The 20,910-nt window shown below is 40.0% G+C and overlaps 2 protein-coding genes across 3 annotated transcripts in view; one reads left to right on the plus strand and one right to left on the minus strand.

Moving 5' to 3' along the window:
* LOC144628639 (uncharacterized) overlaps nt 1-20,910 on the minus strand; it is a 41,164-nt gene that overhangs the window by 12,966 nt on the left and 7,288 nt on the right. The window lies entirely within an intron of this gene.
* Nucleotides 24-20,904, plus strand: LOC144628614 (MTRF1L release factor glutamine methyltransferase-like). Of its 2 annotated transcripts, XM_078486750.1 has the most exons (11): nt 24-515; nt 2,422-2,507; nt 6,656-6,749; nt 7,616-7,741; nt 8,758-8,822; nt 9,511-9,554; nt 10,806-10,911; nt 12,793-12,888; nt 15,267-15,377; nt 19,007-19,471; nt 19,992-20,904. In XM_078486750.1, exons 1-10 carry the CDS (start codon nt 255-257, stop codon nt 19,182-19,184), a joined length of 1,167 nt encoding a protein of 388 aa, XP_078342876.1. In that variant the 5' UTR covers nt 24-254; the 3' UTR covers nt 19,185-19,471; nt 19,992-20,904. The 2 variants fall into 2 exon arrangements, with proteins under 2 accessions (XP_078342876.1, XP_078342877.1); XM_078486751.1 differs by lacking the exon at nt 19,007-19,471.

Raw genomic sequence — 20,910 nt, forward strand, 5'->3', positions numbered from 1 at the left:
AATGTAAATCCAATATGGCGGCCTTGTGGTGCGGAAAAATTTCTCGTTCTCTGCAGAGAAAAAGCGTTTAATCGGCAAAGCGATTAATCAGATTGCTTATTTACCTGAAGTTAAGCTGTAATTACTGGAAATGCGTTAAAATCCATTGATTTTCATTATTCAAGTGAAGTCCATCTTCCGGCCCAAGTCATCAACATTTCAAATTTTGCGCGCGCGATTCAACAAATGACAGTGGTGAAAATCTTTCGACGAAAATGATTTCTTTAAGGACAGCACTAGCTGCACTGTGCAGCTACCATCGTGTTCAACTCATGAAGAGCTGTACCAAGTTACAGAAACGTTGCTTCTATGCACATTTTCAACGTTCTAGTGCCGATGTCAAGAATCTTGAGACGCAAAATCTCAAGCTTATCACAGCCACGTGGATGCAACGTTTAAAGGAAGAGGGTGTACCTGAAGCAGATCTATCAGTGAAATTCATCACAGAACATGTTCTTGGCAAGGAGAGGGCACGGGTACGTATGGCAAACATCAGTAATAAACATAGGCGTACGGGCACCTTCGGACCTGGGGGGGCGGAGACCTTACTGCCCGAAAACAAAATTAGCATGGGTTGAATTAAAAGAGGCCTATATAATATGCAAAACAAAACGTGCATTAAAATAGTTGTGAAAAAACCTTGCCTGCTTGCTTAATAATAATTTTACTCACTTTAAAGGAAACAATAGTTCTTTTATTAATTTCGTAGCATTGCCCGAAGGTGTCAATGCACTGAATCCTTTTTCTTCGGAAATATTTTATTTATTGACCCTAGTTCAGCGAAAATTAAAGTACTTTGGGCAAGCCAATTTACATTGTTTTCCCCCCACTTGAGAGTTACACAAAAGCGTGTGAAACCATAAGGGATGAATAGGTCTTACACTGGGTCCACCATGCGCAAATGCTCAAGCTATAGAAAAGCTAATTGCAACTGAATCAAACTGAGTGGTCACACAGAATTTGCAAGGAAAATCGAACATGATTACAGCAATTTGCAAGAGGAAAGGAAAGCAGGTGAATGAGAAATTTGGACTTTTGAACCACAAAGCTCGGTAGATTTCCAATACTTTTTCTGTTGATGTAATTAGTTTTGAACGTAATATTGAGATTTGTCGGCTTATTTTCTATTTTTTCGCTAGGCTTGTTGCCCGAATTCCAAGCATTTTGCCCGAAAAATTTCGGCACTGGGGGGGCTGCAGCCCCCCTCGCCCCCCCGCCTCGTACGCCTATGGTAATAAATGGTGAAAGAGAAGGGATGAGAGGGAGTATATTATATACCCTGGGGAATTTTCTCCCCCAGGGATGTTCACTTGTCATCCGAACCCCCTTCCTGATTGATAAGACCAATTTCTACTGGTCCATTTTTTTTTGGCAGAACCATTTGAAAAAGTTGCTGTACCCCCCCCCCCTCCCCCCAAAAAATCTAATATCTAATGGCCTCCTTAAAAAGAAGAAGAAAAAAAAAACAGGTAAATAAAAAACAAACAAACAGAGTGACCAGTTTCGATTAATAAAATAACATTTCATTGACGCTAGGTTTAGGAGCTAAAACAAAAGAATCACCTCACGGTTATGGATTAAAAAAGTTTCTTTTGTTTTAGCCCCAGAGCCTTGATGCCATGTTAGCCCGTGGACTCTAGATCAAATTGGAATTTAGAAATGTAGGGAGGAAAACCAGAGAACCCAGAGAAAAACCCTGCCAGGTCCAAGATTTGAAACCAGTCTGCAGGGTATGGCAAGTGCATGCGCGAGCCTTTTTTCTAAATGTTCATTGCGCACACAAGAATTGCAGCATTGCATGCATGTGACAGCTGACCACAGCATGACCATGCACATGCGAGTTCCTGACTTCTGGCTCTGCACATGGGAGATCTTGTTGAGTTCTGCCATATTCTGCAGACTGGAACCCAGGTGACATTAGAGTGATCCAGGCTCATGGTAGTTGGTGAAGAGCGAAATAGGCCGGGAGCGAGGGAAAAATAAGGGGGGGACTAAGGAAAGAGTCCCCCATCTTTTTTTCCCTCGCTCCTGCTCGCCCACTTTTCGCTCACTCCCAACTACCAAAAGCTTGGAACATGCTTAGGTCACCTTGATTGGAGGTGAGTGCTCTCACCACTGCACCATTTCTGCTCCCTCAACCCTTGTTGACTCTTGTTCTTGTTTGTCAAAAAGGAGCGCTCCAGAACTGATCAATCCCATTTTCTCTCAACTTTTTACATAACAAATTTAAGTGGGTAGGTTTTGAGAATGTAGGACTTGATCATCTGTAAAAAAATGTCTTTACTCAGAACCAAAATCTCCGAAGGACAATTAAGATGTTAAACTCAGGATTTGAATCCTTAAATACTTACAGACGTATTTTCTGTTCCATTGGTCAACTAGGATTGTAGTGTGATAGAAAATGACCAGAATTTAACAAAGGAGGAGGCTAGAAAAATGAATGAGATGTGCCTTCAAAGACTTCAAAGGTACTAAATAAACATAAACGATGGTGTGGCAACAGCTTGTAGTTATTGGATGAGGTTTATGTCATGTCCAGAATAATGAATATCTTACTAGTGAAGTAAATCAGCCATTTTCTGCTGAAAACTATAAGGCTACTTAAGGGTATAGTGTTCACTACCTTATTATTTTATCTTGTCTGTAACTGTGCTCACATCGTGGGTGGCTCCTCCTAAAATGTTCTGCAATTGGTATAGGATTTAATGGAGCCGAAACCAATTGTGGAATTGCACGCATTTTAGGCATCCTACTGATGAACGGTTACAGCAATTAGATATTTTCAGGAGCGCCATTACGTTCATGGTCTGGCCCCTTAGAATTATAATCAATAACAATATTATCATAAACAAGTTTATTATAAAAATTAGCTTACAGTATGCTGTCATCCAATAATGAGTAAGTGAAAAAATTATAATACCATGGAACCCCACCTCATGGCCACCCTGTTGTTGGAGGCACGGTGACCTAATGGTTAATGTGCTGGACTCAAGATCAAGCTGTCTGCGTTTGAGCCCTGGCCAGGGTCATTGTGTAGTGTTCTTTGGTGAGACACTTTACTCTCACAGTGCCTCTCAGAGAGGGTTGCAAGTCACCTGGGTGGAGAGAGTCTCTCCGCCCATGCCAGGTGACTAGCATCCCATCCAGGGGGGAGTAAAAATATTCCTAGTCACTTCATGCTACTAAAATCATGATAAGCTCCAGCCTGATGGGCCACTAGGCTTGCAGACGTTACCCTCTTTATCTTTACTATATTTATTTATAATTGCATTGTATTTTGATTGGTTGAGGTCACACTTAGACTTTTCCTGTGGTTAAGGGCTTTTACTATAGTAAAAAAAAGTAAACAAAAGTTAACTATGGTAAACTGTGCTTGTTGACTTTTACATTTTCCAGATGGCTTCTTCACAGGGGGCCCAGACAAACTGTTTGTTTATGGACTGTGCACATTTACATTTTTATAGAGAATGTATGGAATTTACCGAATGGTTTGTAGAATTGCGTGTAATGGCGCAAAACATGAACAAATTTGTGCTGAATAAATGTAAAGTTTTCCTACCTTTTGTGTCGTGTTGTTTTTTCGGCTCGAAATGGCGAATTTGAGTCTATTGAAGGATATTTTGCTTTCGCTGTTTACTATACATCTAATTATATGGAAAGGGTGGAAACTCCAACAGCTCCAAAGTAGAACACTTCCAGCGCCGAGCCGATTTTCGTCCTGATAATCCCATCGCACAGCTTTCAAACTAAGCACCAGAAAAGAGGAATGCTTGACGAATCTTCTCGTATCATTTGATCGAAAATTTATCCAAACGGTCAGGAACAAGCCCTCAAACGAAATCGGGTATCCAAAATTTTTTAGCCGTCCGAATGCGTAGCACCAATTTGTTGTGCCGAAGGGAAACGCTATTCCCCAGCCTCTTTGTGATTGGATACAATTGAACAATGGTCGTTCAAGATTTTGTTTCGTGGATAGGGAGGCAAAGGCAAAACAAATACTCAGTAGTATAGGGAGTGATGTCAATGGTGCTACACAACCTTAGGACCCTCGCGCAAAATAATGGCAATTACGACGGCGATGCCGAAAGCGACGCATTATCATTTAAATATGCGTCGTTGTAACTTGTATGCGGCAAAGTGATTATGAAATATTCTAATGACTTAAGAAACGAGAAAGTATCCGTACATCAAGTCGGTATGAGCTGTCATTTTTAAAGCAAGCTAGCTTCAAATAAAAGACAGCGTTCATTTTTCAACAAGAGAGACGTTAGAAAACAAAAAGCTAAATAAATAAATAAATAAATAAATAAATAAGCATAACAAACGGCTCTGCACGAGAGTTTCCCACGTTGGTATATTATTTTGCAACCTCTGTAAAACAACTAGGTGAGGTGATTCAAGTCTGATATTTTTTTCGCTATGACTGTAAAATATTTTTTTGTTGAAAAATGTACGCTGTCTTTTATTTGAAGCTAGCTTGCTTTAAAAATGACAGCTCATACCGACTTGATGTACGGATACTTTCTCGTTTCTTAAGTCATTAGAATATTTCATAATCACTTTGCCGCATACAAGTTACAACGACGCATATTTAAATGATAATGCGTCGCTTTCGGCATCGCCGTCGTAATTGCCATTTTTTTGCGCGAGGGTCCTAAGGTTGTGTAGCACCATTGACATCACTCCCTATACTACTGAGTATTTGTTTTGCCTTTGCCTCCCTATCCACGAAACAAAATCTTGAACGACCATTGTTCAATTGTATCCAATCACAAAGAGGCTGGGGAATAGCGTTTCCCTTCGGCACAACAAATTGGTGCTACGCATTCGGACGGCTAAAAAATTTTGGATACCCGATTTCGTTTGAGGGCTTGTTCCTGACCGTTTGGATAAATTTTCGATCAAATGATACGAGAAGATTCGTCAAGCATTCCTCTTTTCTGGTGCTTAGTTTGAAAGCTGTGCGATGGGATTATCAGGACGAAAATCGGCTCGGCGCTGGAAGTGTTCTACTTTGGAGCTGTTGGAGTTTCCACCCTTTCCATATAATTAGATGTATAGTAAACAGCGAAAGCAAAATATCCTTCAATCGACTCAAATTCGCCATTTCGAGCCGAAAAAACAACACGACACAAAAGGTAGGAAAACTTTACATTTATTCAGCACAAATTTGTTCATGTTTTGCGCCATTACACGCAATTCTACAAACCATTCGGTAAATTCCATACATTCTCTATAAAAATGTAAATGTGCACAGTCCATAAACAAACAGTTTGTCTGGGCGCCCTGTGGCTTCTTGTCCAAATGATGTCAATCAAACTGCAATTTGATAACTAAAACAAATATGCTCAGACATTCCACTTTCACTCGCTTGTCGCCTGATTCAGAACGTGTGGTCCTTACGATTATTGCTCTTCTTCTATTAATCGCTGCTATCCAGAAAGCTCAGAGATTCAGATTTAGTGTCCTGAACATGTATTTTCTTCTGAGCAGACGACGGCACGACTTACCCACTGCTTACCACTGCTCTCCTCGCAAGGCGAATGCTGAGAAGACAAGCTTCTGCGCGGCGAAGAAGAGCGGGCATTTGTCAGACATATTTTCAGCGAATTTTTTATGACAACTAAAATAAAAGGTCTAGCGTTGCTTCTGTGTTGATCCGAACACAAGAATAAAGCATGTAAATGAAAATGGCGCAACCATTTCACGGTTCCGGAGCTTTAAGACATTTCATGTCAAAACTTAGACAATCCATTACTTAAATAAACAAAGTTTAGGTAAACGCGCGATAAACCATGCCTTTTCAGGTCGTTTTACTATAGTAAACTTTGCTTTCATCCTGCCGCCGTTGCTATCGCGACAGACTACGATTACATTTACCATAGTAAACTGAAAAAAGCCGGTCACACTACAAATTGGCTTAACTATAGTAAACTTGACTTTACTATAGTAAAAAAAGCACTAGTGTGACCTCAACCATTGTCATCATGTGCGAATAAGCTGTAGGTACTTCACTCCAGTTTCTAAATCATGAAGTGACTAGAAGTAATTTCTTCTGCCCTAGATAATAATAATAATAATAATAATAATAATAATAATAATAATAATTAATAATTAAAACATATTTGTACAGGATGACCATTTACCATTATACATTTTTTTATACAGGATGACCATTCACTGCACATGCAGGTTCACCATGCTAGCAAAGCCTTTCATAATTTCACAAGAAGCCAAAAGAGGATCTGCTTGCAGGGTGTTGCAGCTATACCAATTACTTACTCTCATGCATGACTATTATCGAACGAACAAACGGCCTGGGTTCGAGGCCTGGCGGGGGCGCTGCGTTGTGTTCTTGGGCAAGACACTTTACTTTCACAGTGCCTCTCTCCACCCAGGTGTATAAATGGGTACCAGCGAATTTACTGCTGGAGGGTAACCCTGCGATGGACTAGCATCCCATCCAGGGGGGAGTAGCAATACTCCTAGTCGCTTAATGCTACGGAAACCGGGATAAGCTCCGGCTGTATGGGCCTCATGGCTCGGAGACAGACTTTACCTTTACCTTATGCATGACTATTATTTCCTTTTTTCTTTTTTGCATTGTCTGTGTTAGAGTTCCAGTACAGTACATTATTGGTGAATGGGATTTTAGATATTTAACTTTGAAAATGAAGCCACCTGTGTTCATTCCAAGACCAGAGACTGAGGTATGGAAAAAATTAAAAATGATCATTAAGGCAGGTGTTAAGAATAGCACATGCAGCTAAGTTGTTAGATTTGTGGACTGTAGAAAAAAATATCCTGACCGGTAACAGTTGACATGACAATGTCATAAACACATTCCAGGAAGTCTAACATGTTCTAACCGTTTGGAGCGTGAAAAAGTTACATTTACATCGTCTAGAACTTTCAACCTCTTCAGGGTTCTCTTCAGGACATGATAATGAATATTATATAAGTCACTGCATTAAATATGCTGGGCAAGTAAGAAAATAGCACATGAATATTGATTCCCTAAGGTGCTGTCTAAATTGTCTTATTGTTTGAGTTTCTTAGGATAATAGTATTTAATTAGGATATGTACGCAGTTTTATTCTTACGCTCTGGTGATTTGTCTTTGTGCGTATTTGCATATATATACAATATTGAAATAACATGTTCTGATAATTTGATAAATTAGCAACATTTACATAGCCAATCAGATCCCTGGTTTGGCAATATACAGTCACTAGGTTATGCTAAAAGAGCAATTTTCATTTGTGTCATAAAACTCAACCCAAAATAATCACTCTCGCCAATCACAAGAACGAAGACAATCCAGAGAACCAATCAAAATTCATAGCCAGTGCATGTACATGTAGCCAGCATGAACATGGGACACAGGTTCTACTTTTGATTGGTTAATTAGGTGGCGCAAGATTTTTGAACAATCACTTATTTGTAGTAAAGCAAAATCAAGCAATTTTGGTATTACTTTTAATTGAAAATTGCTCTAACTAATAACCTCACCTGTAAGATGCAACCAGTGAGTGTTAAATTGGTTTCAATCAATAATCTTTATTTTTTATTTCAGGAACTGGTAGATCTAGTTGCCACACATCATGGCCTTGCTGATGATAAAGGTGAAGGGTTTTCTTTCTTGGAAGTGGGATGTGGAAGTGGTGCCATTTGTTTGTCAATACTTTCAGAATATCCTCAGGTAAGCTTGTGTAAAGAACTACAGGGGGTGTACATTTTAACGCAAAGATGAAAATACAGTTGAAGCCCCTGTCAGTGAACAAGGACCAGGAAAAGTCAGTGTTCTCCCAAGGATTTTGGGAAGGCCAGGCGGTATTCTGACTGTGATTTTTAAATGCCGTCAAAACCTGATTTGCGGAACTGGTTCCCCCACGTTACTATCACTTTTCTGTCTTTTTTCCAGAGTAAAATTTACTAATTTTAGTTTCTTTTCTGAGCAATCCAAGTCGGCTGAGTTCACCATTCTTTAAACGAACACGACAACTTCGTTTAGTATTCCATGTACGACACCTTGAAGTGCTGTTGTGTTTCTGTAGCAAACGAATGCATCACAATCACAGATTTAAACACATTAATGCAAGGGTAAATGACTTTTATAAGGATATTAAAGGTGCGAAAACACAGTAAAAAAGTGATTTCGTCTTTGCTTATGGATAGGAATTCTCGTTCCAGATCTCAAACAGTAGGGCTATGTTGTGTTACATCTTCAATTTTTAAGCCAGGCGGCAACGATTTTCCTGTGAATCAAGCTAAGCAGCCCGCCTGGCCTTAAATACCTAGGGAAAACACTGAAAGTGTCCACTTAGAAGAGGTTTCTGCTTATGGGAAGTTAACAATATTAGTGATTGTACATGGCTGCGAGGTGTAGTGGGCTAATGGTTAATGGTCAAGTCCTGGCCTGGTATTGTGTTCTTTAGCAAGATGCTTTACTCTCACAATGCCTCTCTCCACTCAGGTGTAGAGACCAGAACATGAATTTAATGCTGGGGAACCCTGCAATAGACTAGCATCCCATCCAGGAGGAGTAGTAATACTCCTAGTCGCTTTATGCTTCAACAACCTGAAGTACAACGGCTTATGAGCTTCTGTACGAAAAGGCTTTTTCTTTACCACTCACCACAGTTATACAGTAGCCCCTCTATTTAGCAGCTGTTATATCTTTTACATTGAATCTTCCTTTTCCTTTTCTAACACCAGACTACTTGTGTAGCAATTGACAAGAACAAAGAAGCAGTTAGTCTCACAACAGAAAATGCAAACAGGTAAGAGAGCTAACAGCTGAAATCAAGCCTCTATATCTTACCAGCCCAAATGATGCCATCCCTGTAGACCTTGATAAGAGGCCTCACAGAAAATAGAGGCAAGAGAACTTGAATTGAGCATAAATATCGTCCCCATGTGTCCCTCCTTTGGTCGGAGCACGTGGAGTTGGGGGACTGTTGCCTTCAAAAAGTGATCTGCTGCCTCACCATCAAGTCTCGCGCTCCCTGTTTTCCACCTTTCACCAATATAATGTAATGGTGCCCAGGAAAAAGGCAGAGCAGAGATAGGGAACATTTTCTTTTACACTATCCCTAGTTTGTTTAAACTCACCCACATTCTCAGCTTGTTGCCTTGTTTTAGTTGCAAAGCGGGATTTTGTACCATCTACCCGGCCAGTTTGCATAAAAAAATTTCAAGCCTTATTTTAGACGCGTCTTAAAGAAGAGCAGCTCAAAACCCTGGTCAAAAATAATCCACATCCTGTTTTAGACACACTTTGTTTTAATCGCGAGGCAGGATTTTGTACCATTTATACGCCCAGTTCTCGTCTTATTTTCAGCCTATTTATTCTCGTAAAAATAGCCCTAAAGTCTGTGTAGAGCTGGGGATCATGGGGTAGTGTGCGTGCTCATTGAAGTGTTTTCAGTGTTTTTTTTTTTTTTTTTCATTTTAATTTTTGAATTTCAGATGCAATTTGAGCGACAGGATAATACTTCATCATGCTGATGTTCGTAAGTGACTGGTTTGTTTTGAGACGTTTTCTAATGTTTGTCGTAAATGAAATACCTTGTTATCACACCTAGCTAATCAAAACGAACGCAAATAACGTTGTGGTTCCAACTGGGCAATCATATCTGTAAGCAAATTTCTTCATACCGACTTCAAGTGCGAGAGAACATGAAACCGGCGTTAAGCGAGGTAAAACGTTCACCAACATGTAATTTGCTTGTTTGTTTTTTTTTCCAATTTGTTCCTCACTGGTTGGAAATACCAGCGATTACATTGATTGACTTAGGCGTTGTACGAGATAACTCAGCAAAAACGTTACCTGACTTTCAGCAGTGAATCAATAATGCTTTTTTTTGGAATTAAGCAGAAAGCACTGTTCTGCCTATGAAATGTGAGCTTTTTTACAATAACCGACTGAGAGAATCCTTACGGGCCTATTTGTCAAGAGCAATGGTCGATGACACTATTGACCACTGATAAAAAGTGATGTAACCTGTGACGCAACGCAAGGCAACTTTAAGAAATCTTGAGAAATTGTCGCGACTTTTCCAATAAACGAAAACCGGAGAGTTGTGATATGTGCGGAGAAATTTCCGACGAACTTGTCGATTTCAAATTTGAAGCTGAAAAAAATGATGACTCAATGATTTTACGAGCTGTCGCACGCACAATTTCGCACTGATAACTCTGCTCTAATTCACCGGCAATCGTTTTAACCAATCAGCGTTCAGAAATTTCTCAGCTTGTATTATAATCGATGTTATTGTAAAAAAAATTATCCACATTTTTTTATGGTCTGCACTCTTATAGACCATAGAAATGACGCCATAAAATGTTCAAAACTTTACAAGGAAACCACGCGCCTGCGGCAAGCGGTTCCACTTGATTTTGAACATTTTATGACTTCATTTCCATAAGAGTGTAGACCTTAAAAAAGCGAGCTCGAATTGTTAAATTGAGTGGAAGGGCTGGACGGGAAATAAATAATTGGCTCGAGGTCATGGTGTACGGACCGAGTGCAGCGAGCTAGCTAAGTCAATAAAAGTTTTGGAAAGTTGTGAAAATATCTTGGTGAATATTAACTCGGCTTTTCGAATTTCCTCACAATCGAGGTAAATTTTACATCCCACAGAGTGAATCAAAAACGAGAGTTTTAACTTTTTGAGCTCTCGCTCTTTTGATCCCCAGCTCTCGTCCGCTATTGTTCTCTCGTCCTCACTCATTAATTACACTTTCTTTCTTCTACTCTTCAGAATTCGTATTGCCATTACTTGGCTCCAGGAAATTTGATGCCATTATAAGCAACCCACCGTATATTCCTGAAAAAGACATGGCTCAGCTGGAGCCTGAGATTTCCAGGTAAATTTATTTCTGTTATAGCGATATTTCTCGTTACTTCACCAGTTGCTACTAGTTTCCAACGAGGCATCTAAGAGCTTCGTATAGCCGCACCTAGGGCTTTATATTTCCACAAGTTGCCCGTAATTTCTCAAAACGTTGCTCAAAGTTGCTCCAAAAATAAAAAAAAATTGCTTATGATAAACAAAAGTTGCTGGAAAGTTGCCCCCTAAAGAACCAAAATACTGCTTTTTATCAAGAAAATTCCTCCAAATATATGCTAATTTTCCTTTAAAAGTATGATTTCTAAGCCGTTTGGTGCAATTTCCCTGCCTAAGAAGTATCTAAATAACATTTAAAGGGAAAATTTGTTAAATAACAAGGATTTCTTTTACTGAGAAATACCGTGAAGATATCGATGCCGTCATGTTCGCTGACAAGTTTTGTAATCTTTTAATGCGAAATGAGCCGAAAGTTAAAACGTCTTCATATGTTTCTCGAAAATCTTCGGCAAACTTCGTTTATCTTCGGAAACGTTCGTATGGCCTTTAAACAACACTTGGAAAATCTTCGGAGATCTTCGGTCTAGAAATTGCTCAAAATGCAACAAGTTCAGTTGCTCGAGAGGAAAAACGTTGCTCGAAGGCGAAAAAGTTGCTCGAAATGTTAAAAGTTTTCAAAAAGTTGCCGAGCAATTTGTGGAAAGCCGTAGCCACACCCACTCCCTGAGGATAAATGGGAGGGACGGTGGGCACGGCTGCACGTAGGCAAGACACTAACAATTGAAACAACGAGTTTTTTGGTTATGAATAACAAAAAGAATTTGATATCAATGTTTGTATGCAGTATATACAGTGGCTCTCTCTAAACCTCAAGACCAGCTCTTTCCGTCCGCTTTTTAAGAGGGTCTGTTTACTGTCCGGCAATAAAAAGAGTTTAGTTACAGATTAAACACGTGACATGCGGCCGAGGCCAGCCAGCCCAACCTCGTCCCCAGGGCCTTCTCGGCGACGAGTTTTCAAAATGGCGGCTCGTCGAGAGAAGATTAATTCCAAGAAAAATCGACCCCTCCGCCATATTTGTTTTGGATTACATGAACCAATCAGGATTGAGGTTAGAATAGACCACTCTGCGATGCCGTTATATCAGCCTTGGCCAGGGTCATCTCGTAACGACTGCCATTTACCGAGAAGGCCCTGGGGACGAGGTTGCAGCCAGCCATGTTATGTTATTGTTGCAAAATTAAACAGCGTACATTGGTCTTCAAATCTTCTAAAATATTACATGTAACTCTTCATTTCAAAGTCCGTTGTTCATCTCTGTATATAAAATTAATTAGAAAGTACAGCAGAGGGTACAGAAGTCACAAATAGTTAAGGAGTGCGACTGCGTGAACCAAGTGTCATTTTGGCGGGAAAAACGTGGTAGCCGCGTCATTTTAGTGCGAGGTTTTGTGAAAATTGTCGTAGTTGCAAAAACAAGAAAACAAGTCGTGGAAAGGTAGCTAGGTAAGTTTATTCGTTTACAATCATGAAATGACATGAATATCCTCAGACAACTTAACCTCCATTTACTGTCCTCGCCAACTATGTTGCTCACAAAGAGTAAAAGAAAAGCTTTATGGAACGGATATATCGCTTCCGTTTCTAAGTACGTCGCTGAAAATTGTGGTCAAACTTGGTTCTCCAGGGTTCTCGGACGAAAAGTTTCTTTTTGTTCAAGTCGAGGAAAGCCGGCGTAAATTCTTAAATTGCTGTTTATCCTTGGAATAACTCGTGTTGTGATGATCACTGAAGTTCTATACTCCTGAAGGCGACTACAAGAATGCCATAAACCGATCAATAATCTGGCTGAGTTGGATTTTCAAATTCCTTGAAATCTTCCTTGCTTTTCTCCCGACAGTTACGAAGATGTACAAGCATTACATGGCGGGCGTGATGGACTGGACGTAATCAAGGAAATTTTGCGTGTTTCTCCAATAGTACTCAAGCCTGAAAGGTAGGTAAAGTTAAACCTTTCCTCAAGTTTTTCAGGAGGCTTTTACTTAAAAGTATCACCAGTACAATTAATACACCTGAGAAATTTGTGACATACTACTAACATCACATACAACTAAATGGTCCTAAGTCATATCGTAGGCCTAGCTTACGACAAGTCCCTCTCATCAGTATTAAAAAATTCTGGCGCAGTCGATTCACGGAGACACTTTTTAAATTGGAGAACTTTTCCGACCACAAATTTGCGTTTTGTCGGAAACAGAGTCATGGCAAAAAGTTTGTGAAATACATGGGGACATTCCATTTTTTATCCGCACCCCCCCCCCCCGCCCTAAGGATGGCGGGTTTTTGCTAAGGGGGGTTCGGATTTTTTCTTCAAAGAAGCCGGCAAAATTTGGACCGTTCGGAAATTTTTTTCAAAGGTGCAGACAAACAATCAACCCTTCGGATTTCATTTTTCAAAGGGCACCAACAAAAAATTGAGGGTTCAGATTCCTGTCATCCTTAGGGGGGGGGGGGGTGCGGATAAAAAATGGAACGTCCCATGGGGCCGGTAGTGTAGCAGCTCTCGTAGCTTATTCTACTGTTCCTCTGTGTAGCAGTTGATATTGGTTTTTGGGTTTAGGGGCATGGTTCCTGTTGTTTGTTCCATTGTTCTCTTGAAGGGTTGCAAGCCATTCATGTGACAGTTTGCGAGAGGTGCTATCCGAACCGTTGAGACGGTCCCTTTCTCCGTACAGTAGAGCCACACCCTAAGAACACCCCTTTAATACGACCACCGAGTTACGACGGGAATTGTTCTATATCTTATAGAAAGTTATTGTTCGGGCCCAGTTGTTCACAAGAGGGTTAAATTAATCTTGGGTTAGAGCTAACTCACTCACTCACTGCCCATTGTGCCCACTGGCACGTAGGGCAGCAACAAAGGTCCTCCACTGCTGTCTGTCTTTGGCCAGCTGTTGGATGGTGTTCCAGTTTTGGTTTAAGCCCCTCAATTCTGTCTCTACTGTACGTCGCCATGTATTCTTGGGCCTGCCACGCTTGCGCTTTCCTTCGGGTGTCCAGTATAGTGCTGTCTTTGTGATGGATTCGTTTTCCTTTCGGATGACATGGCCAATCCACCTCCAGCGCCGTTGCATAATAATAGTACCCATGTCCTCCTGTTTGCACCGCAAAAGTAGATCCTTGTTGGAAATTGTTTGAGGCCAGAAGATGCGAAGTATTTTTCGCAGACTTTTGGTATGGAAGGTTGACAGCTTCTCTAGATCACTTTCTAACATTCGCCAACATTCTGACCCATACAAAAGGGTAGACAGGACACAGCTTTGATAGATCTTGAGCTTGGTATGTGTACTGAACTGTGACGACCGCCACACATTGCTCAGCATCCTGAAGGTGTTTCTGGCTTTGTTCAGCCGGCTCTGGATATTGGAGGTTAAATTTTTTAACCGCAGGTTTGTTTATCCGAGAATAAAATGGTGTTGTTCAAATCACGTTTAGCGGGCTGGTTAGTTAACCCCGGGTTACGCCCGCGGATAGCATCCCATAATATTCTTTGTTTGTCTGTTATATGTCGGGCCGGCGATAAAAATGGTTTCCCTCGACCGGCACCTGCACGCATGGCGGGAAAACAAGGCTTTTATACCGCGACCGAAATATCCTTTTTAACGGACAAAGTAGAAGAGAACTTGAGCATTTTACAGAGTAAACTGGCAAACAGCGTGACAAACGAAAAAAGAACGACGTCTGGTAAGAAATTACCGTGGCGATAAATGCCGTCAGCGTGGAAATGTGGACTGTAGACGAGGTTCGCGAAAAGTGGAAAAATTTACACCTTGCGGCAAAGAAAGAATTCCATACATGATACATCGGCTGCAAGGCCTGATTGCGTCGAGTGTTGCCGTTTTGTTTGACTTTTACTATTTAACCCGAGGTTAACGATTTAACCCACCTAGCTAGGTGGGTTAAATTTAAGCGCTGTTTACCCCGAGGTAAGCGTTAACTTACCTTCAAACAACAGAACTAACCTGCGGATAAAATTTAACCAGAGGTTAAGTCGATTTAACCCGAGGTTAGGAGTAAACACGCTTTTGAACAACCGGACCCAGATTTAAAACGTTGGACACCATTCTCGCTCATGAGAAAATGCCAGTTTAACTCGTTGGCGAAGTCCTGCCGTAAAGAAAAAGTGCAATTGTGGGCAGTAATGATACAGAGTGCAATACTAAGGAATAACCTTAAAATTTGACCAATTCTCATTTCGGACACTCAAACGACCAATGACCACCTTTAGGAGTCCCCGACTTTTATTTGCTTTGTAAATTTACTCCGGTGTACTGTCCACGCAAGGGAACTTTACTGTATTCTTTTGTTTTCTAGTTCTGTGTGGTTAGAAGTGGACATTTCTCATCCTAAGTTAATTGATCAATGGATCAACAGCCACGATCTTGGTTTAATATATTTCACAGCGTTTGATGATTTCACACAGAGGTAAGCCAAAAGTAAACTAGCGAAAAAGCTCAATTGCTACATTAACTTATTAATAATGCTAGTTTATGAAAATAACACTTAAACATTTAAAAGACCACTTCAATTCTTTTATATGTACCCTCACTGATATATGATTAGAAATTACCCCCCCCCCCCTCCCTCTCTCTAATAAGCAACCTCCCCCTCAAATTAAAAGGAGTAAAAAAAGAAGTAAGCCCCTGGATAGAGCTTAGTTATCACATCTGCCCAATCACAGCTACGGAATTGAAATCATGCTACCATCCAGTCAGAACTCGAAGCAAAAGCGCGGGAAAACACCTGATTGGTGGAAAATGTTAGCTCTGATTGGTTACAATGAGAAGAATGCACGATCTCCTTAACCAATCACAGAGCTAAGTAAACGAAAACAGAATCAAACACAGAATCACTTTTTACAGCCGCTTTACTCGGTATTTTAAAAATATAAATATTTGAGAAGACAAAATGTAAACACTATACGAAAGCATTAACCTAAATGTTGGAATACGACCAGGCCCTCTTTCCCCTAAGTTCGACCAAGGCTCCTTTTTTTCGCTTCCTGCTCAAAATTTCAGGGAAAGTAGGCATTGCTCGTAGTCTTCCTGCCTGCAGATGTTTCATTTTCCTTCCGTTGAGGAAGGAAACAGAGAAGCATCTGCATAAATCTACTTTAAATGTCCCGGTTGCGAAATATACAGCTGATAATTACGGTCCAACCGAAAGAAGCCGGGTTCTCCAATATTCCCGTTTCCTTCACAGCAATATTTAAAAAATCTTTAATATTTTGCAATAGAAAAATCCATTAAGGTTGCCGTGTATGCTTTTAAAAGCAATTAAAATTAAAGTTCACTAACCAAGGAGAAAATTTAAAAACACCTGCACGAAATAAGCCCGTATGCCTTGTGGTCAGCGGCACACTCGTGGTTCCTTTCCAGTTTCCTGTCGGATTATCGCGCTTTACCAAACGTTTTCGATACGGCTGAACTTGGTAATGCCGATAAATATTTGAATTTGAATTCTTTTACGTTCAAACAGACGAAACTGAGCGATTTTTGTGGTATAATTTAAATATGTTTTTTCTATTTTTAAAATCAGTAATATATGTTTCTCCATTGGGGGTAATAAAATATCCAAGGAAGAGAATTAATATAAAATTCAAATATAAAATGCCGGCATGTTATGAAAATAAGCCAAGACAATCTGTTTCATATACTATTGCTTCCTGCATTTAACTCGATCGCCCACGGCGCGACTTATAAACCTCAGTTTTCTCGTGTGACTAGGAACCTTTGCTTCCTATTGCGTACCAGACTAACTGGCGCATTGTAAGCGCCGCGTAGTGTTTTGCCGTCTACAAGCATATTGGTTGCCAGGAAGAAGAAAATATTTTTAGTAATTTAAAGTGAAATTAAAAATTTATTAAGCCCAAAGGAAGGAAGTCTCTGGAAGGGCGTAAAAAAGTTTTTCTTCCCGTTTTTTTAAGCTTCCTGTTTCATTCCTAAAACATGTGTTTTTTGCATGTCTCAGCAAGAAAAGTAAATTTAAGGACGATTAATTTGTCAGGTGTCTTCGTTACCGTTATTCTCACGCGAAGAATCAAATGAACTCTGAAGGAGAATTGATAAAATTTCGGTCTGCTTATTAATACTAGACGACATTTTACTCCGAGTTTTATTTAGTGGAATTTAGAAAAAAAATCTGACATTTGTTCGTGAAATACTTTTTCTAAATTAACACATTGTCCGCTAGAACAAGTCGAGATTTCGCCCCTCGCAAGTATCCTCGCGAGGGCCTCTCGAGAGTTACACTCGCGGGCATCCCTCGCGAGTTCCACTTCCGTGCCCTCAAGCCCCCACGTATCTTTCGTTTGCAGTAGGTTAGTTTGGATGTCATAGTGTGAGAAAAAGTGTAGAAAGTGCAGAAAAAGTACAGAAATTAAAGCCTGCTATTTTTATTTTCAAAATGAAAGTTATTTCCTTGAAAGTTTCCGTCACGACGTTTCGTCTCGTGTCAAGCATGTCAAACGTCATGGGCAACTACACCAAAAGATGATCAATAGCTAAATTCTTATTACAATATCGATACATTGTCAAGCAGACAGGTGATGAGAATAAAGAAAAACATCAACTAGGAGATATTGTCTTGATGTTATTCCAAATTCTCATAACTGACATTAAAAGAAATGTATGTGGATCAGTAAGGAGATTTACATGTCGATCCAGTGTGTATGTGGTATGACTCTCGTATAAGGGGCACATTGCAGTGGAATCTCTGCTAACAGAATCTTCCAAATGGGACAGTGTCACCAAGATTAGTGCTACCTTATTGTTACTTATTTTCTCGGGACTTAATTTTCGCGATTTTCAAAAAATCGCGAAATTAAAGACCCGCGAAAAAAGGTTCTCGCGAAAAATAACGACGCGAAATTTAATACCCTTCTATATAATTCATTATCAATATTCAACGTTGCCGTCAGTTTACTACTTAATTACCTTGGTACAGTCGTCAAACTAGCCCTACTTTGTTGCAAAGGAACATGTCAAACTGTTTTTAAAGTTTTGTTTTGTTATTATGGTTTTGTTAAGTGTCATTGGAAACTGTTGCAGTGGAAAATTAAAATCAGTTGGACCAATTTTGAGACTTACTGTTTGTTAATGTAGACCAGTATTTTGATACTTTTCGCGAAATTAAGTTCCCGTAATCTTATTTTTTTGGCAAAATCGCGAAATTTAAGTCCCGCGAAATATGGCCGTTCCATTTTCGCGAAATTAGGTGCCCGCGAAAATAAGTAACAATAAGGTACAAAATCCAATGAGGGTGTTGCTATTAATTGGAAATCCACTAATAGTGGTCTGGCTTTGCCGTACTAGTAGTAATAGAGGTAGATGTAGATGTATTAAAATGTGGTGTAGCTACAGATTGATAGGAAAGAAGTGGCGTAAAACTTGAAAATGTCAGGCTGACGTTTTCAAGTTTGACAATATTGTAAAAAAATAGAGGCTGCGAGTCAAATTTTCAAGTTTAACCGTGTTTTCTTCACGTTTTGCTTAAATGTTGTTGCTTTATGGAATTCGTTTCACAAGTTGAGTTTTCTTTGCTTTTATTCGAGTCCATAATGTTTTCATTTCATACATACCACTGAGAACGGTTTATTCACATCTTGGAGAATGAATTTATTCCTTTCGTTGTTCCAATGTCAGACTTCTCGTGACACTGCCCTTTTAAACGCTTATCCTTCTGTGGTCCTGGACATGTTTATTTTTTTCGAGAAGCACAAAACTAAATAATCATATCTATAACATTATGGCTCAAACTGTGTAGACCAGTACTTGACAAATGGCAGTAACTGTGTAGGAAGTTAGGATTATTAACGATAGCGAGGATGGAATTGGATTACAATATGGTCAAACTTGAAAATGTGAAACTTGCCTGTAGGAAACTCAACAATAATGGTTTGATTTTGTAGAACAGTACTTGACAAATGGCAGTAACTGTGTAGGAAGTTAGGATTATTAACGATAGCGAGGATGGAATTGGATTACAATATGGTCAAACTTAAAAATGTGAAACTTGCGTGTAGGAAACTCAACAATAATGGTTTGATTTTGTAGAACAGTACTTGGCAAATGGCAGCAACTGTGTAGGAAGTCAGGAAGATTAACGATAGCGAGGATGGAATTGGATTACAATATGGTCAAACTTAAAAATGTGAAACTTGCGTGTAGGAAACTCAACAATAATGGTTTCATTGTGTTGAAAAGTTCTTTGCAAATGGCAGGAACCCATTAGGAAGTGAGGATAACTCACGATAGCGAGGATGGAAATGGATAACAATATAGACAAACTTGAAAACGTGAGGCTTACATGTTGGAAACCCAGCAATAATGATTTGATTTTGAAGAACAGTACTTGGCAAATGACAGGGAGCCATTAGGAAGTGAGGATAACTCACGATAGCAAGGATAGAAATGGATTACAATATGGACAAACTTGAAAATGTGAGGCTTACATGTTGGAAACCCAACAATAATGATTTGAAGAACAGTACTTGGCAAATGACAGGGAGCCATTAGGAAGTGAGGATAACTCACGATAGGGAGGATGGAAATGGATAACAATATAGACAAACTTGAAACCGTGAGGCTTACATGTTGGAAACCCAGCAATAATGATTTGATTTTGAAGAACAGTACTTGGCAAATGACAGGGAGCCATTAGGAAGTGAGGATAACTCACGATAGGGAGGATGGAAATTAATTAGATTGCAAAAAAAAAAGAGGCCGGAGTCACGTTTTCAAGTTTAGCCGTGTTTCCTCCACGTGTTGCTTATGGAATTGGTTTCACAAGTTGGGTTTTCTATTCTTTTGCTCGAGTCCACAATTTTCTCATTCCACAAATCAACGGAACATTGCCTAGCGTTTACAAGTAGCCAAATACCCTATGACAGGGCTAATGCCTTCCCGTACAACTGAGTGCAAACCATTTGTAACTGGAACTGTAAAACTCTCATTTCCTGTGATTTGTTGCGAATCCACACTAAAAAAAAAAACAGTTTTATAACTCTTACTAAGAGCTGTTTATCGATTTACGTTGCAGGCCAAGATTTTGTCATATTGTCCGAAGATGATTGCTGCGTGACACGTGACGTCCCAAGGCAGATGCACAAGTCCTTGTATTGCGTTACCGGAGTTTTGGAACTGAGTGAAATGGTGAAGAAAAGAACTTGTACCAGCCCTCGTGGCAAAGTTAATGAATCATTTGAAATGAACCTACAGAAAGAGCGAAGCACGTCTTCAACTTCAACTTTGTCTTTTGAAGAAGAGGTAAAAAATGAGACAAATAAACGGGCCAGTGTACCGACAGATCACATAAAAGATAATCTTCTTGTTTTAATCTTTGTAACTAGTGGAATAATCGCAAGATTAGACTCTGCTGGCGTTATCTAACCAACCATACGAGCTGTTGTCTGATTGTGGGTGTTCTAATACCATCTGTCAATGAACAGGCCAAATGGGTGGAGAAGGGGTCGGAGGAACGCCGCCCCCCAGCTTCAGGGAAAGGGGAAGAGGAGAGGGTTAAAGGCCAAGACATACACTGCAGCATTGCGTGCAACAGTTCCTTAATGTGGCCACATGCACATAACACTGAGTCAGTGACTGCGGACAACATTGTTGACCTAGCAGGTAATTTCTGATGCTAATAATTACGTAACCAAAATGGTGATGGTAGCGAGATAAAGCCAAGAGGAACAACCAAGCAAGTGTTGTCCCGCTTTTGCCCTAAGAAGAGAAAAGATTGGCTAGCCAGAAAGCGAAAAACGCTTTACCACATCACTATGCGCAATGGTGTAGATTGTAATGACACATTTGCGCAGTGCTGCAGAAGTAAGAAAAACTATTCTACTGCTCCAACATTGCTTCTATTAACAATTTCTGGGGTGATACACGCTCCAATTCAGACGTTGCGCGCATTGTTGCAACGTCTGTCCTGGACTTCATTTTTTGTGCAAACCACG

Source organism: Oculina patagonica, chromosome 10 (assembly GCF_052425735.1).
Source record: "Oculina patagonica isolate OP01 chromosome 10, crgOcupat, whole genome shotgun sequence".
NCBI classification, from domain to species: domain Eukaryota; kingdom Metazoa; phylum Cnidaria; class Anthozoa; order Scleractinia; family Oculinidae; genus Oculina; species Oculina patagonica.

Excerpts from the sequence above, each read along its gene's own strand:
- LOC144628614 (XM_078486750.1), top strand. The coding sequence starts at position 255 with ATGATTTCTTTAAGGACAGCACTAGCTGCACTGTGCAGCTACCATCGT. Across the intron at positions 6,750-7,615 it reads TTCCAAGACCAGAGACTGAG|GAACTGGTAGATCTAGTTGC; the intron begins GTATGGAAAAAA and ends TTTTTATTTCAG. Across the intron at positions 15,378-19,006 it reads TTTGATGATTTCACACAGAG|AACAGTACTTGGCAAATGGC; the intron begins GTAAGCCAAAAG and ends TTGATTTTGTAG.